General features: G+C 45.5%; 2 protein-coding genes across 2 annotated transcripts in view; both read left to right on the top strand.

Annotated features, from left to right (window-relative positions):
- The window catches only part of NUCB2 (nucleobindin 2), a 202,963-nt gene that overhangs the window by 119,419 nt on the left and 64,773 nt on the right, over positions 1-18,771 (top strand). The window lies entirely within an intron of this gene.
- LOC141111809 (hemicentin-1-like) overlaps positions 1-18,771 on the top strand; it is an 89,168-nt gene that overhangs the window by 44,569 nt on the left and 25,828 nt on the right. The window contains exons 6-9 of the mRNA XM_073603952.1: positions 1,646-2,008; positions 5,384-5,692; positions 8,581-8,892; positions 16,994-17,296. Of these exons, the coding sequence (XP_073460053.1) occupies positions 1,646-2,008; positions 5,384-5,692; positions 8,581-8,892; positions 16,994-17,296 (1,287 nt within the window). The remainder of the gene's footprint in view (positions 1-1,645; positions 2,009-5,383; positions 5,693-8,580; positions 8,893-16,993; positions 17,297-18,771) is intronic.

The following is an 18,771-nucleotide window of genomic DNA, read 5'->3' as shown; positions in this document are numbered from 1 at the left end:
CTCTCTACTCCTGTCTCTGCAAAACTGGCTTATGCTTTAAAACCCCGATGGGAGGGAGATGTGGGACCAATGGAGGATGAGGAATGCGAGGAAGCATTAGAGACCTGCAAGACAGTGTCCCCCAAGCTTTCAGATAGATTATCCCAAATTTAGATACTTCACCGAGCATACCTTACCCCTCTTAGGGCCGCCAGGTACAAAAGGAACCAGCCCACTACATGCCCAATGTGTAGCCTTGAAACCGGTACATTCTTTCACCTTATATGGTCCTGTCCCAAACTACAGGAATTTTGGAAACAAATAGAGACTAGTGAATAGTGAATAGTGACCTTCCTACACAATGTCATGGGATCCCCCCTTGCACTTGACCCGAAACAATGCCTTCTCGGGACATTTCCTGACGTTCTCGACAAATTCACCAAAATATTCCTTCAAGAAACCCTGTTCTCAGCCAGGAAAACCATTGCTAGAAAATGGATGAGACCAGAACCCCCCAATATGGTAGACTGGAAGAGGGACGTAAACATGTCCTTGCCATACATTAATAGAGGTTGCCCAGCCAAATATAATAGAATTTGGGATCGATGGCTACAGGAATCTGAAACCTGTATATAAGGGATGTAAAACATTTGACATTAATGAGCTAGTATATGCAAATATTCACTATTTCTATGTTATACCAATTGACTCATACTCCCACATGCGTGCCTACCAAATTCATAATGCTTTTTATACGTATTGTAACCATATTATATGCCATACCTTTTTTGAGATGGAAACTGTACACGTGTGACCACTTTACCCATGCTATGTACACTTTTACCCAATAAAACTTTTGTTTAATGGAAAAAAAAAAAGTGGGCCAAAAAGCCCTGAAAAGGAATCATCTCTGTGGACTGTTCTCGCTAGCGGGTGCTAAACTTGAGCTAAACAACCCCCAAATGTTACAGGAGTCACTAAGGTTCATGCATCGAGGGAGCCAGGCCCACCAGTACTAGTAGGCCATAGGGGGAACAAATGGAAACCAGGCGGATCCTTCCATAAACTTAAAATGTTCCCAAGGTGTACTAATGTTCAATAGATTGATGGAAGCATCACGGGAGAGAGGTAATGATCTTTAGTGAAGCTTGACAATTTCACAAGGTTAGGGGCCTATTCACCGGGCAAACAGAGACACCCCCAGAGCATCCTAAGATCATGGATGTAGTCTCATTCAGGATCCCTCAGCCCCCTGCAGATGCTGGATCACTGCGGCCACTTTGAGCCACTTCCTGTCTACATGCTCTCCAGTGAAGTCATTTCCCAGTTCGGGGTTCCTGATGGTGACAACAGTGGATTGTGTCTGTGTAATGTGTGTTCTAATGGTCACGTGTAGTCTCCATCAGGTGCCTGTATAACATGGGACAAGTGCAGGAGCTGGGAGATAGAGTCAGAGAGTTGTCACCCTATAACAAGAAGTGTTTCAGCAAGGCTTTTCATGGCAGGATCACCAGGAAAATTATTTTTGAACTGACCAAAACATGTTAAAGCTTTTATGAGATTATAGTGATTGGGTTTACAGATCCTGGGACCTCTATGGTACATTATTACTTTAGAACTTTATGAAATAAATTCCTACATAACATTTTTAATTTCTCTTATTTAGTTCCTCCCAAGTTATTGTCCATCATGAGCCCGGAACATGTCATCCATGATGAGCAGCTGACTCTGACCTGTCCAATAAATGGGTTTAAACCGCGAGTTTTGTCCATCACCTGGCTGAGGAGGGAGAGGGACCACCGAGTGACTGAACTGGTAACGTGGAATTCTGAGAGCCAAACCATTCACAGTGATAAATATTCCCATAAAGTACAAGAAAATGAGCATGATGATAAATCCTACAGCTATATAAGTGCTCTGATCATGAAACCAACTATAAGAGAAAATGATGGAGTGACATATATCTGTAGAACCTTCCACCCCGCTACAAATCACCGGGAGGACAAAGAGCAGATCCTGAATGTGACCGGTGAGTGATACACATAGATTATGATGATTTCCCTTTGGGGTGATCTTGAGTGAAAGGGGACTTACCCAGTCAACCCCCCTCCCAAAAGAGAATCAGCATTTTGTGGACAAACTGGGAATCTGTCTCTGATGGGCCCCCAGAAGGACTCTGCAACATGTCCAGGGATTTCTATTCCCTACCTATTTATAAAGAGTGGCAGCATATGACAGTGAGCACTATGTACAGGAGAGGAGTGTGGAGGGTATGACAGTGGGTGGTATGTAAAGGAGAGGAGTGTGGAGGGTATGACAGTGGGTGGTATGTACAAGAGAGCAGGGTATGACAGTGGGCGGTGTGTAAAGGAGAGGAGGGTATGACGGTGGGCGTTATGTACAGGAGAGGAGTGTGGAGGGTATGACAGTGGGCAATATGTACAGGAGAGGAGTGTGGAGGGTATGACAGTGTGCTGTATGTACAGGAGAGGAGTGTGGAGGATATGACAGTGGGCGGTATGTACAGGAGAGGAGTGTGGAGGATATGACAGTGGGCGGTATGTACAGGAGAGGAGTGTGGAGGGTATGACAGTGGGCAGTATGTACAGGAGAGGAGTGTGGAGGATATGACAGTGGGCGGTATATACAGGAGAGGAGTGTGGAGGGTATGACAGTGGGCGGTATGTACAGGAGAGGAGTGTGGAGGATATGACAGTGGGCGGTATATACAGGAGAGGAGTGTGGAGGGTATGACAGTGGGCGGTATGTACAGGAGAGGAGTGTGGAGGGTATGACAGTGGGCGGTATGTACAGGAGAGGAGTGTGGAGGATATGACAGTGGGCGGTATATACAGGAGAGGAGTGTGGAGGGTATGACAGTGGGCGGTATGTACAGGAGAGGAGTGTGGAGGATATGACAGTGGGCGGTATGTACAGGAGAGGAGTGTGGAGGATATGACAGTGGGTGATATGTACAGGAGAGGAGTGTGGAGGATATGACAGTGGGCAGTATGTACAGGAGAGGAGTGTGGAGGGTATGACAGTGGGCAGTATGTACAGGAGAGGAGTGTGGAGGATATGACAGTGGGTGGTATGTACAGGAGAGGAGTGTGGAGGATATGACAGTGGGCGGTATGTACGGGAGAGGAGTGTGGAGGATATGACAGTGAGCGGTATGTACAGGAGAGGAGTGTGGGGGGTATGACAGTGAGTGGTATGTACAGGAGAGGAGTGTGGAGGGTATGACAGTGGGCAGTATGTACAGGAGAGGAGTGTGGAGGATATGACAGTGAGCGGTATGTACAGGAGAGGAGTGTGGAGGGTATGACAGTGGGCGGTATGTACAGGAGAGGAGTGTGGAGGATATGACAGTGGGCGGTATGTACAGGAGAGGAGTGTGGAGGATATGACAGTGATTGGTATGTACAGGAGAGGAGTGTGGAGGATATGACAGTGGGTGGTATGTACAGGAGAGGAGTGTGGAGGATATGACAGTGGGCGGTATGTACAGGAGAGGAGTGTGGAGGATATGACAGTGGGTGGTATGTACAGGAGAGGAGTGTGGAGGGTATGACAGTGGGCAGTATGTACAGGAGAGGAGTGTGGAGGGTATGACAGTGGGCGGTATGTACAGGAGAGGAGTGTGGAGGGTATGACAGTGAGCACTATGTATAGGAGAGGAGTGTGGAGGGTATGACAGTGGGTGGTATGTACAGGAGAGGAGTGTGGAGGATATGACAGTGGGCGGTATGTACAGGAGAGGAGTGTGGAGGGTGTGACAGTGAGCGGTATGTACAGGAGAGGAGTGTGGAGGATATGACAGTGGGTGGTATGTACAGGAGAGGAGTGTGGAGGATATGACAGTGGGTGATATGTACAGGAGAGGAGTGTGGAGGATATGACAGTGGGCAGTATGTACAGGAGAGGAGTGTGGAGGATATGACAGTGGGCAGTATGTACAGGAGAGGAGTGTGGAGGATATGACAGTGGGCACTATGTACAGGAGAGGAGTGTGGAGGATATGACAGTGGGTGGTATGTACAGGAGAGGAGTGTGGAGGATATGACAGTGAGCGGTATGTACAGGAGAGGAGTGTGGAGGGTATGACAGTGGGCACTATGTACAGGAGAGGAGTGTGGAGGATATGACAGTGAGCAGTATGTACAGGAGAGGAGTGTGGAGGATATGACAGTGGGAGGTATGTACAGGAGAGGAGTGTGGAGGATATGACAGTGGGCACTATGTACAGGAGAGGAGTGTGGAGGATATGACAGTGAGCAGTATGTACAGGAGAGGAGTGTGGAGGATATGACAGTGGGCGGTATGTACAGGAGAGGAGTGTGGAGGGTATGACAGTGGGCACTATGTACAGGAGAGGAGTGTGGAGGATATGACAGTGGGTGGTATGTACAGGAGAGGAGTGTGGAGGGTATGACAGTGGGCGGTATGTACAGGAGAGGAGTGTGGAGGATATGACAGTGGGTGGCATGTACAGGAGAGGAGTGTGGAGGGTATGACAGTGGGCAGTATGTACAGGAGAGGAGTGTGGAGGGTATGACAGTGGGTGGTATGTACAGGAGAGCAGTGTGGAGGATATGACAGTGGGCAGTATGTACAGGAGAGGAGGGTATGACAGTGGGTGGTATGTAAAGGAGAGGAGGGTATGACAGTGGGCGGTATGTAAAGGAGAGGAGGGTATGACAGTGGACAGTATGTACAGGAGAGGAGGGTATGACAGAGGGCGGTATGTACAGGAGAGGAGGGTATGACAGTGGACAGTATGTAAAGGAGAGTAGGGTATGACAGTGGGCGGTATGTACAGGAGAGGAGGGTATGACAGTGGGCAGTATGTACAGGAGAGGAGGGTATGACGGTGGGCAGTATGTACAGGAGAGGAGGGTATGACGGTGGGCGGTATGTACAGGAGAGGAGGGTATGACAGTGGGCAGTATGTACAGGAGAGGAGGGTATGACAGTGGGCAGTATGTACAGGAGAGGAGGGTATGACAGTGGGCAGTATGTACAGGAGAGGAGGGTATGACGGTGGGCGGTATGTACAGGAGAGGAGGGTATGACAGTGGGCAGTATGTACAGGAGAGGAGGGTATGACGGTGGGCACTCTTTCCTCTGAATATGACAGGTTTGCCCCCAAGTGAAATAATAAGATCAGATATGTGATTTCTGAGCTGCCCAAACCTTCTGCTCACTCTTTGGTCTCTCAGCACATTGGAGATCCTCTTCTCCATGGATTGTCCATATTCTGAGCCCCTGAGCAGTACAATTCCTTCATCTATCCGGCAGCTCTTATTATATGTCTGTTTCATGGTAATATTCTTATTACATGTAAAATGTATATAAAACAATGACTATTATTCCGGCCTGACTTCTCTTTGTGTTATTTTAGCGGTTCCGGTATTGGACCCCATAATGAAGACTCAGGAAGTTGTTTGTGTCGGTGAGAAGTTGGATCTCTCCTGTAGGATTCATTCATTTTACCCGTCAGACATACAAGTCACATGGTACACGGAAGATGACGTCATAATATCATCACAAACCACTGCCCCCCTCCTGGATAATGAAGGACTCTATTATGTGACCAGCACTTCCAGTTACACCCCAACAATGACGGATTTGAGAAAGAAATTCCGATGTCAGGTTCAGCATGTCAGTCTATCGAATCCAAAACCCGTCACCTGGACACTGGAAGAATTATGTAAGTGGGACAAATCTCTCCATATAATGTCATTTCACCTTCTGAGACTTGATAGAAACAGAGCCACCAAAAATATTTGTGGATTTGGATATCAAAACACAATCGTAAAATATGAAAAAAAAAACCAGACCGCTGCCACTCTGCCTGATAAAACTTCAAATAAAAAAACTACTAGAAAAAACAAGCAGCGCTGGTCTGTGCGGCCCTCTGTGCTCCCTCAATAATTGCACTAGTAAATACCGTATTTATCGACGTATAACACGCACCCCAAGTTTAGGAGGGAATTTTAAGGAAAAAACGTTTTAAGGAAAAGAAACTTACATTTAAATGCCCATCAATGCAGCCTTGTCAGTGTCACTGCAGTTTAAATATGGCGCCCTGCAGTCCCGCCCTATGATGGACATAACACAGGTCCAATGGCGGGACTGGGCGTGATTGTGAGCTAGCTCCGCTCACAGTCACGCCCAGTCCCTGTGTTATTTCCATCATAGGGCGGGACTGGGCGTGACTGTGAGCGGAGCTAGCCTAACCTAGCCGAGTACACTCGGCTATGTATGTATATCGGCGGCCCTCGCTGCTCCGCTCACAATCAGCGGAGATCGGCTGGGATCGGCGTATGACACGCACCCATGATTTTCCCCTGATTTTACGCCGATAAATACGGTAATCATTTTGAGTCATATACAATATGTGCTTTATTTATATTTATATATATATATATATATATATATATATATATATAATAAAAAAAATCCAATATTATCGTGCAAAAATTGCATAATTATAAAGTGCTAATGCAGTGCGAATAATAGAAAAAAAGAGCCAAAAAATAATTGTCCAACCAGAAATCAATAAAAATTCTGTGTAATCCAAAGGAGAAAATCCCAAAGAAACATTCCAATCTTGTGCTATATAAACTTCTCAAAGGTGTTTTTTCACCTTTTATATATTATTTGTCAGCACAATTAGGACATCTTTTTGGTTATGTATATGGAGGTCAGTAAATCAACCCCACAGTGTCTTCCCAACACTAGCACGTCACATGAAATGCGTAGGGCGGGGCGAAGACGCTGAAGTCACGGTACATGCCAATATCGTGCTTGTGGATTGAATCACCGGTCGGAGACGACATGAACAAGCGTTGTTGCTCTAGTGTCAGACACTATGAGGGTCCAGGGACCGAGTCTGGAGTCATTATCATGGATTCATTCACCTTTAGAGGGATCAGCAATGTGCTCAGTAGCTGGTGAGTTAATTTAGTGTGAATGGTGAAGGATCACACTGAGTGATACACACAGGGGCAGGAAAAACACCTTTAACCGCATTCCAACCAGTCACCGTCATTACACTGCAGGAGATCGCCGCGTTCCATCGAATCGCTGTAGCTGTACGTCGGTGCGGGAACGGGATTTTTTGTGCGCACGCCCACTGACCAGCGGGGGAGCCAATCAGTGATCGTTCCCTGCCGTGACAGAACGGGGATCGGCCTGTGTAAACAAGGCAGATCTGCGTTCTCACAGGGGAGATTACACAGATCCTGTCTTTCTGCTATGCAGGAAGACAGATCTGTGTGTTTCCCCAGGCAGCCCATTCCCCATACACTTAGTAAACACACCCAGGGAACACAGTTAACCCCTTCATCGCCACTGATGTTAACACCTTCCCTGCCAGTGTCATTAGTACAATAACAGTGCATATTTTTAGCACTGATCACTGTTATGTCACTGGTTCACAAAAAAGTGTAAAAAATGTCAGTTAGGTGTGAGATCTGTCTGCCGCAATGTCGCAGTCCCACAAAAAATCGCTGATCACCGCCATTACTAGTAAAAAAATAAATAGAAATGCCATAAATCTATTCCCTATTTTGTAGACGCTATAACTTTTGCGCAAACTAATCAATATACGATTATTGCGATTTTTTTTTTTTGGATATTTATTATAGTAAAAAATATAGTTTTTTTTTTTACTTTAAAATTGTCGCTCTTTTTTTGTTTATAGCGCAAAAAATAAAAACCGCAGAGGTGATCAAATCCCACCAAACTTATTTGTGGGCAAAAAAGGAATTTTCGTTTGGGTACAACATCGCACAACCGCGCACTTGTCAGTTAAAGCGACGCAGTGCCGTATCGCAGAAAATGGCCTGGTCATTAAGGGGGCAAATCCTTCCAGTCCTTAAGTGGTTAAATAGAAACAAGAAAAATGCTCCCAGGGGCTTTTCATAAATAAATGTAAAAAAAAGATTTTTATTTAATACAAAAGGACATAAGATATCAATATCGCTTTAAAAACATTACGCTCTGATATGCATGACCTCCATATACATAAGTAAAAAGATGTCCTAATTGTGCTGCCAAGAAACTATATATAAAGGTGAAAAACACCTTTGAGAAATTTATATATCACAAGATTCAAATGTTTCTTTGGGATTTTCCTCTTTGGATCACAGACTTGTTTATTGATTTCTGATTGGACAATCATTTTTTGGCTCTTTTTTTTCTATTTATTTGCACTTGTTTATCACTTTATAATTACGCAATTTTTGCACGATAATATTGGATTGTTTTATATATATCGGAGATATATATATATTGCTTATTTTAGCACATATTGTAGAGGGAGCACAGAGGGTTGTACAGACCAGCGCTGCTTGTTTTTTTTCTAATAACCCCTCTGAGACTCCTGTATTTGTGAAAATATGGAGACACTTACTACTTCAAGGGGATTGGATGTAACTGACAGGAAGTTCCCACCACAAACAGTCCTTCCAATATTCCGATATTATACAGAGGGGGGTCTCATTTATTAGTGGTACTCCTTTTTTTTTTTCTTTTTTTTTTCCCGTTTTTTTTTTTCATGTTGTATAACACTGGCCTTCCTCTATATTGCAGGCTCTCCACCCACTGTGGATGACATACAATGTGACCCCCCACAGCCTGAGCTTGGGAAGAAGGTGACATTATCCTGTGCAATCCGTAATATGTATCCTAAAAATCCCACCATTCAGTGGTATCGGGAAAAAAAAAAACTTGAGCCTGAGAATTGGACAGACACATTTCAAGAAGACCCAAAATCCAGAATGTTCTCTGGAACCACAGAGCTGAAATTAACTATGACATCTGAAGAACACGGAGGTCACATCAGCCTGGATATCACTCATGGTGGAAAGACAATTACAAAAAATTATCTGCTACACCTGAAAGGTAATGAGATCTTCATTCTCCTTTTAGATGATGGTAATAAAGTCAGTAGATGGATGATAAATACACAGTGGTGGCCCATCCATAGGGGACGCACAGGCACCGCCTCCCCAAGCTGTAAAAAAAAAAAAAAAAAAATGCCCTTTAAGAGTGTCCGGGCGCTGGACACACGGTGGTGTATGGGTAAGCCCCTATGCAGGGCTGGTACAAGGCATGGTGGGACACATGCCCTGGGAGAAGCGCCTCTCTGTATGGATGCAGGGGTGAACTTGGAGCAGCTCGTCCTCTCTTCTTTAGCAGTAGCAACAAGCAAATGCAGGGAAGTAAATCTTTCACTCGCTCACATGATAACAGAGCTCACTGCACTCTAGGCTCAGCCTTATTTATTGCTGGAGAGACACCGATCTTCCTCTGGGATGGGTTGCCTGAGCGCTGCTATCTTCACCTATCACTGCACTGTTTGTTGAACTTGTCTCCAGTTATGGAGTTATACTGTCCCAGCAGTAAATAAGGCTGAGCCTGAGTGTGCAGTGAAGGTTCTATTATCAGGAGAGGAGGTTAACCCTTTACTTCCCTGCATTTGTTTTGTTGGGTTCTCTTATTACCTCCTGAAGGTAGGGTATGAGCCCAGGTTCAGATTACTGTGATCTAAGACACCGCATGGGATTTGCACCCACACCTGCGGTGCTGATCACATGCAATGTCTGTGAGATGCGAGTTCAGCCTGATGTGGAAATTCCACTTTACGCTACGTGTAATCCATGTCTCCTGCACTAATAAAGTGCCCTTTCAGGTTCTTGGTATAATGCATCTTAGTACAGCCCTGTTTCCCGGGTAAAACAGACATGACCACCATCCTCACATCCTTAGCGCCACCAACAGACTTGCTGATAATGGGAGCACTCTTTATTTATATAACAATAGAGCTTGGTCCCATAACCCATGAGACCACCCTCATATTGGCCACCACCGAAGCAGATCATCGGGAATATCTTCAGCTGGATGTGATTTCTTCCCCCTTTTTTCCGGTTATTGGGTTACCGTGGCTTCGACAGCACCAGCCACAGATTGATTGGTCCACTGAAGTTGTGTCTTTCGGCTCACCCTATTGCTTACACCACTGTTTCCACAATGAGTTCGTTTGATGGTTCAACCCCTTTCCACAGATGACAACACTCTTCTCCCCCAGGGTTTACAGAGACTTCCTGGACATCTTGGACAAGAAGGGGACTGAATCCCTGCCGCCTCACCGGCCGTATGATTGCCCTATTGAGCTTCTTCCTGGTTCTGCAATACCATTTGGGAGGATCTTCCCACTCTCTGAGCCTGAATTAGAAGTCCTCCGAAAATACTTTGATGACAATCTTAGGAAAGGGTTCATCCGGCCCTCTACCTCTCCTGCTGGCGCTGGACACTTCTTTGTGGAAAACAAGGACCATTCTTTAAGATCATGTATCGACTACAGAGAATTAAACAGTATCACAATCAAGAATCAATACCCATAAGAGATAAGAGAGGGCGATGAATGGAAAACGGCCTTTCGTACTAGGTTTGGCCATTTTGAGTATTTGGTCATGCCATTTGGGCTGTGTAATGCCCCAGCAACTTTCCAACACTTGGTGAACGACATCTTTCGGGATTTTCTTGACCTCTTTATGATAGTGTGCTTAGATGACATCCTTGTCTTTTCACCTTCTCTCGAGGCACATCACATCCACATTCGAAAAGTCCTTTTTCGCCTCCGAGCCCATAAACTCTACGCCAAGCTTGAAAAATGTGAGTTTGAGAAAAATACCATACAATTCCTTGGCCTCATTATTTCGACTTCTGGCATCTCCATGGACCCCCAGAAGGTAACTGCAGTTCTTGAATGGCCAGTACCTTTGGACCGTAAGAGCATCCAGAGGTCCGTGGGATTCGCCAATTTTTATAGAAGATTCATCAAAGGCTTCTCGTCAATAATTTCACCTATCACACAACTTGCCAAGCAAAATTGCCTTTTTCTGTGGTCCCCCCTCAGCACAAACAACTTTTGACAAACTCAAGAAGAAATTCAACTCTGCCCCGGTCCTTCGTCATCACGACCCAGCCCCGCCTTACGTTTTGGAGGTCGATGCTTCAGAGATTGCAGTTGGTGCAGTCCTTTCTCAGCGCCACAAAACCACAACCATCTTGCATCCTGTTGCCTTCTTTTCCAGGAAGTTGTCCCCAGCTGAAAGGAACTATGATGTAGGGGACCGGGAACTCCTTGCTATTAAACTGGCCCTGTAAGAATGGCGATATCTATTGGAAGGAACCTCGCACCCTATACTTGTCTACACTGATCAGAGGAATTTGGAATACCTCCGTACAGCTAAACATCTCAGACCTAGACAAGCCAGATGGGCTCTCTTCTTCACCTGATTTCAAATGCATATCACGTACCGTCCGGGATCCAAAAATTGTAAACCTGATGCTCTATTCCGCATGTATCCCACATCAGATAACTCGCCAACAACGAACGCGATACTCCCTACCTATAATTTCTTCCTACTTACGGATGACCTCTTGTCCAGGATAAAACTGGCCTCCTCTCTAGACCAACTGCCCTTTAGGAGAACATCTGCAAGAAAAGGACAGACTTTTCTTCTACGACTATGCTGTGTTTGTGCCCCTTCAACTGAGAGTTTCTGTGCTCAAACTCTGCCATGACAACAAGTTAGCGGGTGACCAAAACCACCGATCTGCTTTAGCGAACCTTTTGGTGGCCTACCCTCAAGGCAGACTGCCACGCTTACGTCAATTCCTGCCCGGTATGCAATCGCAACAAAACAGAAAAGAATAAATCATGGGGTCTCCTACGCCCCCTGCCTGTTCCCTCCAGACCCTGGGAACACATCAGTATGAATTACATAGTGGAGCTACCACCCTCTGATGGGTTTACATCCATATTTGTTGTGGACCGCCTTACAAAAATGGCTCATTTTATTCCTATGATTGGCACTCCTTCCGCCCCAGAAACAGCTCAGGCTTTTATCAAGATCATACGCCTCCGTGAGGTCCCCAGCAATATTGTATCGGATCGTGGGGTCCAATTCACCTCTAAATTCTGGAAGGAGCTCTGTCTTGCTTTAGACATCGAGAACCACTACTCTTCGGCCTACCACCCTCAGACCAATGGACAAACGGAACGCACGAACCAAACTCTTGAACAGTACATTTGTTGCTTCTCCACCTTTGTCCAAGACAATTGGACGTCCCTACTTCCTTGCGCAGAATTCGCGTACAACAACGCAATACATTCTACCACTAAGCAATCACTGTTCTACGCCAACCTGGGATACCACCCTTCTTTTTTTCCTATTCTACCCGCTTCGGTCCCGGCTGTCTGGAACAGAGTGGAGTTTCTACACAACTTAGAGCTCCTAAAGGATACCATAGCCAAAGCACAGCTGAAATACAAGACCATCTATGAACGAAGGCGGTGGGGGGACCTGGATCTTCAACCGGGAGACAAGGTTTGGCTGTCTACCAGGCATTTAAAGTTGGCCTGTCCCTCCAAGAAATTGGGCCCTAAGTTCATTGGGCCCTTCCCTGTCCTGTCCAGATTCAAGCCTGTTGTCTACAAACTCAAACTGCCCTCAACTTACCAGGTCCACCCTGTCTTCCATGCATCACTCCTGAAGCCCGTGGCCCCGAACCCCTTTGCGGAATGTGGGGCCTGTCCTCCGCCTCCCTCTATGATTAAAGGGATTGAGGAGTACGAGGTGGAGGCCATCCTGGACTGCTGTAGAAGGGGCCACGGATGCCAATTTCTGGCACAGTGCAGGGGTTACAGCCCTGAAGAGAATTCCTGGGAACCCAAGTCGCATATCCACGCTCCAGATCTTCTTTGGCAGTTCTTTCAGCGAGCTTTATCCCGGACGGGCAGCCTGAGGGCTCTGTAAGAGTACAGGGCTTACTACGCATGCATCAATGGCACGTTGGCGCAAGAGGAAATCTGTGCCAACTGAGCATGCGCCAAAGACACCTCAGGGCGCCAACCCGCACCTGCGCAGAAGACTTGATGGAAAAAGGCGGGAAAATGCCCAGGAGGCGCACAGGAAGTGACCTCAAACTTCCCTATATAAGCCCAGCCCAGACACTGCCAAATTGCTGGATTATCTTCAGTACCCCCTTTTTCCTGTGCTATTGTGTGATCTGTCTGAACCTGTTGTGACCTGGAAACCTTGATTGCTGCTTGCCTTTGACCTCGGATTTGTACCTTAACCATTCTACTTCTTTGCCCCTTTTGTACTCGGCTGCCAGATTGGAACTGACCCCGGCTTGGATCTCGACCATTCTTGTTCTGATTAACCCTTTTATGCTTCGTTGCCCAACTGGACTTGACCTCGGCTTGGATCCTGGACTAGGGCTTGCATGGTGCTCTGCACCCTTGACACCCCTGCCACTCGGTGTCCCCACCAAGCCTCTGTCTCCATCTCCAGAGGCTTTAAGGACCCGAGGTGCAAGAAAGGCCTCCCCACTACTTTGGTCTCACATCAGGTACGTGGTCCTCATGACAGATTGAATAAAAAATATGAAATGGTACATGTAGCCAAAAATAGGCAGCTGTTTGAAAAACATTTGGTAACAAAATCCCAGGTACCATATTTCAACACAAGTTGTTGTTGATGTGGGGGGCGAAACTTCGCTGAGTTACAAAACAGGTCACAGAACTGCGCCCACACATAGAAGTGGGCGCTTAAAAGGCAAGGCATGTTCTGCCGGAAGTGGTTGAAAACATTGGATAAACTCGATGAAAAGTTATACAGCACAAGGTTTAAACAGACCGTGTTATATTGTGGATGTATCAGGGTTAAGGAGATCGTCTAACAAAAAATTTGTTGTAAGTTACAGTGCGTTGACAGTCTTTAGTATTGGTCCCAATAGAGCTAATTTTCTAGGCATTGCTAGATTTCCCCTTGTGGCCACATGGTACCTCGCACTCCCCCACCCCCATCACGTGAAGTAGAAATAGCAACAAGCTTCTACAGGCCATTCAGGGAAGGCCGGAAATCACCCATCCACATAGTGAAGTCAAAGAGTAATAGGATGAATAAAGAATGACTAGCAAGCCAGAACAGGGCAGGAAACATTAAGCAAGAATTCCCAAGTGGGATCCAGGAGAAAGAAGAACCCTCCAGCTGTTGCAAAACTACAAGTCCCATCATGCCTCTGCCTCTGGGTGTCATGCTTGTGGCTGTCAGAGTCTTGCTATGCCTCATGGGACTTGTAGTTCTGCAACAGCTGGAGGTCCGCTAATTGCATATCACTGTCGTAGAGTTACTTATCTTTTCGCCTCTTGGTATTCGAGCTAGGTGATTACAGCTTCTGGATCTTCAAAAAAATGCACACAATCTTCTCCCTCCCTCCACACCAAACGGGCTGGGAAAAGCATTGCATATTTAATATGCTTAATTCGGAGGCGTCATTTAGCTTCTGTAAACCCTTTGCATCTGTGCTTAACCTCTGCCGAAAAGTCGGGAAGATAGCAATTTTGACATTCCCGAATGGGATATTGCCCTTCTGTCTTGCAAGCCGTAAGACCATATCCCTATCTCTGTAGTTTAACAGCTTAGCAATAAACCTGCGAGGTGGTGCACCCTGCAGCTGTGGTCTCCCAGACATGAGGTGTGCTCTTTCCACAACAAAAGTAGGAGAGAAGGCTTCTTTCCAATATGTTTTGCAAAGTAGTTGCTCGAGTAATGTGGAAGGATCTGTGTGCTCTGCACCTTCAAGCAAGCCAATAAATCTTAAGTTACTACGACTAATTCTATTCACCATATCGTCTTGCTTCTGAAGTATTTGACTTACTTGGAGCTGTAGACAATCAGAGGCATCCTTGAGTGGGGGGAGGTAATCCTCCATGGTGCTCAGACGGGTCTCTGTGTCAGTGACCCATTCATGGAGCTTCTGCAGATCCTGCCTCACCAGGGAGATATCAAATTTTACCTTCTTGATTCTAGCATTGAGGTTCGTTTGGCAGGATGATATTGCCAAAACTGTCGGCAGTATTTGTCTAATTTAGCCCCAACCTCTATGTTTTTCTTAGGTGGCGACATGCTCAGGTGAGTCTCAGGGTCAACAGACACGATTATTGAATGATTTGCTGTTTGTAAAGTCCCAGGATATCGGGTAAAGGAGTCTGTGCCGACAGAGTTCTGCTCACCCGCGTCCTATAGTATGCTGTTCCAAGCCACGCTCCATAGCATTTTGCTTTTAGGCTAAAAAGTTCAATTTTGGTCTCATCTGACCAGAGCACCTTCTTCCCCATGTTTGCTGTGTCCCCCACATGGCTTCTACAACCTGCAAATGGGACTTCTTATGACTTTCTTTCAGCAATGTCTTTCTTCTTGTCACTCTTCCATAAAGGGCAGATTTGTGGAGAACACGACTAATAGTTGTCCTGTGGACAGATTCTCCCACCTGAGCTGTGGATCTCTGCAGCTCCTCCAGAGTTACCATGGACCTCTTGGCTCTTCTCTGATGAATGCTCTCCTTGCCCGGCCGGTCAGTTTAGGTGGACGGCCATGTCTTGGTAGGTTTGCAGTTGTGCCATACTCTTTCAATTTTCCGATGATGGATTGAACAGAGCTCCGTGAGATGTTCAAAGCTTGGGAGAGTTTTTTATAACCTAACCCTCCTTTATACTTCTCCACAACTTCATCCCTGACCTGTCTGGTGTGTTCCTTGGCCTTCGTGATGCCGTTTGTTCATTAAGGTTCTCAAACAAACCTCTGAGGGCTTCACAGAACAGCTGTATTTATACTGAGATTGAATGACACACAGGTGGACTCTATTTACTAATTAGGTGAGTTCTGAAGGTAATTGGTTCCACTAGATTTTAGTTAGGGGTGTCAGAGTAAAGGGGGCTGAATACAAATGCCCCCCACACTTTTCACATTATTTGTATCATTTATTTTATTCCTTCCCCTTCACAATTATGTGCCACTGTTGGTCACATAAAATCCCAATAAAATAAATGTACGTTATTGGTTGCAACATGACAAAATGTGTAACATTTCAAGGGATATGAATACTTTTCCCTCACTGTATAGACAGCGATGTCCTGTGAAGGTGAGGCTGTAATAAAACCAGAATATGAACACACGGACGGTACAATAGTACAAGAGACCGCGTATGGATGGATGTACAGAGAGAGTTTTCCATCACCATTACTACACAATGCTCATAGTGCTGAGATATACCAACCTATGAATAATTCCCCCCAATGTACCATGATGAGGGTAGGCTGGATGAGGATGTACAATAATACAGCTACAGACATGGAGACTTCCACATTATATAATCATTTCATACAATCAGCCTTTACATGGTGCCATGATAACATTGGTGGGGCTTCAGGTGGTGAGTCTGGGCTTAGGAAATGTGTGCAGTGGTGGTTGGAAATGTAGTCATTGGTCTTATAATAAGATTGGAGGAGGAATAGTGGCAGAGCCGCCAAGAGGTGAATAGCTGGGATAAGAGGAGGGCAGATGGGTGGAAGTATAACACCGGTCAGTACAGCTTTAAGTCTCTTTAATTTGGAAGAGGCACCAGAGCTGGTTGCAGTAAGTGGTATATGCCCAGGACCTGGTAATAACCAGCAACCAATGTTAGTCTGGAGGTATGGAAGGAGGTGCAGCATTGTACTAACATGGAGTGATAACGACCACAAACTTCGTGTAAATGTATAATAATAGTGACTGTGTGGGAGGGGACATTAGAGTGTAAGCTCCTCTGTACAGACACTGATGTGACTGTGGGGGGAGGGGACATTAGAGTGTAAGCTCCTCTGTACAGACACTGATGTGACTGTGGGGGGAGGGGACATTAGAGTGTAAGCTCCTCTGTACAGACACTGATGTGACTGTGGGGGGAGGGGACATTAGAGTGTAAGCTCCTCTGTACAGAGACTGATGTGATTGGCTCAGTGATCTCTGTACAGCACTGCGGTATATGTCAGAGCCATATAAATGTATATGTTATAGTAATAGTGTGTGACTGTGGGGGAGGGGACATTAGAGTGTAAGCTCCTTTGGTACAGAGACTGATGTGACGATTTCATGTTTTTCCTCTGTAGGGCTCCTTGTGGTCAGTGAGATCTCCAGTGATCCTGATATACCGGACTATGGAAGTCCTGTAACTCTGCGCTGTGATGTGATTGGTTGTGATCCCAGAGACACCCCTGAGGTCACCTGGTTAGAGAGTGAAAGAGATCTGGAGAAAGGACAGCAGAGAGTGACCCGAGGCAGCGGAGACGTTCTGTCCTGTTATTTGACTTTAACACCTACAGCTCGGGATTATGGGAAAGGCTATATCTGCAGGGTGAGACGTAAGGGCATGAAAAATCCTATTGAGAAGAAAACACACCTGAGGCTCCCAGGTAAGTAACTGGAAGGGAATCTGGAAACATAAACTTATAAAATTCATAAGGATGATAATGAAAGTTATACTGTTTGAATCTTGCAAAGCTCAGAACTTTATATTATAATACATCTGATATCAGAGATAAAGGACACTGATATATCACATACTATAGGTTCACAAAGTTGTAACACAAGAATAAGGAATTTTATTTTAGCCATGTGACTGTCATTTTTATATCTCATCGGAATCAACTGAAAATAACTGTCACTGTTTTTTAAATAACCATCCTTATTATGGTGTTAGCTTTATGAAGTGAGAATCATGTGTTCTTATTGGTGAGAATGTATAATGGTGGGGGCGGGGGCGTGTCCTGGCTATATGTACACAGGGTGTTATTTCCTGAATTTCTGCTAAAAATGGGAGATAGGTGGAGGGGGGAAACCCTGGGGAAAGTTTCCTGTATCAGCCTGTACAGCCCTTCATGACAAGAACTGGATATAATTATTGCAGCACTTCTACTAAAGTGTTTGACGGGAAGTTACTTGTAAAACATGGTAAGCAAATTATTTTCTGTTGTAAGGATCCTGCCGTAAGTTGGGTGTCTCTAGTCTAGATTTAGTGTTGACGCTCGGCTGTAGTCAGTTTGATTGTTTCTGTGTTCGTTGGGTTGAGTTTCCTGTCAAGTTCAGGGTGTTGTTTCCTGTTGGTGTTCCCCAGCAGATAGACCAAGAAGAATCAGTGTTTTGAATTATGAATATTTATTTTCCTCTAGAGTGTTTGCTGCCAGTAGTCTGGGGAAGAAATAAATATTTGGGGTGACGTACTGGAATCCCCCAGGATTTGCCTGGAGAGGACGTGAGTCCAGGATCCAGATTTGCCCAAACCAACTGGTAAAAATAAGGAACTCTGAGCTATGCTTAAAACAGGGAAAAAACATTTCTCCCTGAAAAAATGTGCAATTCAACTCTATCCAAATAGTTTTCTGGTCACTTAATCATTGACTCACCCTTAAATAACCCAGTGTGCTCCTCTAACACTATGAAACAACGCCAAACTTTGGGGTTAAGACATAAACGTCCTTTCCCATACAGGGGTTTTCGAGAACCGTGCACTGTATTAAAAATGACCAGTAAATAAAGGGTTAAACAAAAGTATCAAGCACTAGAAAAATCCAGATCTGCCTCCTGGAAGTTGGCCCGTGTTTTGGGGCCTAAAGGATATTGGTTGTCCTGCTAGAGGGTACATCAAGAGGAGCAGAGCAGAAAGATGGCTACCTTCAAAAAGCATATTAGGAGGAGAGCTCTGTGCTGAGGATTGTCCCGGAGAGGGGGGTATACATTGCTTCCGGTGCTCTCAAAGGACCAGCTATATACTTTATTAGAAGAGAAGTCTGGAGATGTATTTTTGGGTGGGGAAAGATTAGCTCCAGGTAGTTCTTTAAAGTGGTTCTAAAGCCTGAAGGTTTTTTACCTTCATGTATTCTATGCATGA

This window comes from Aquarana catesbeiana, linkage group LG11 (assembly GCF_042186555.1).
Source record: "Aquarana catesbeiana isolate 2022-GZ linkage group LG11, ASM4218655v1, whole genome shotgun sequence".
In the NCBI taxonomy this organism is placed as follows: Eukaryota; Metazoa; Chordata; class Amphibia; order Anura; family Ranidae; genus Aquarana; species Aquarana catesbeiana.
Note: the sequence above shows the minus strand (reverse complement) of the source record. Positions and strands in the feature narration are given on the sequence as shown.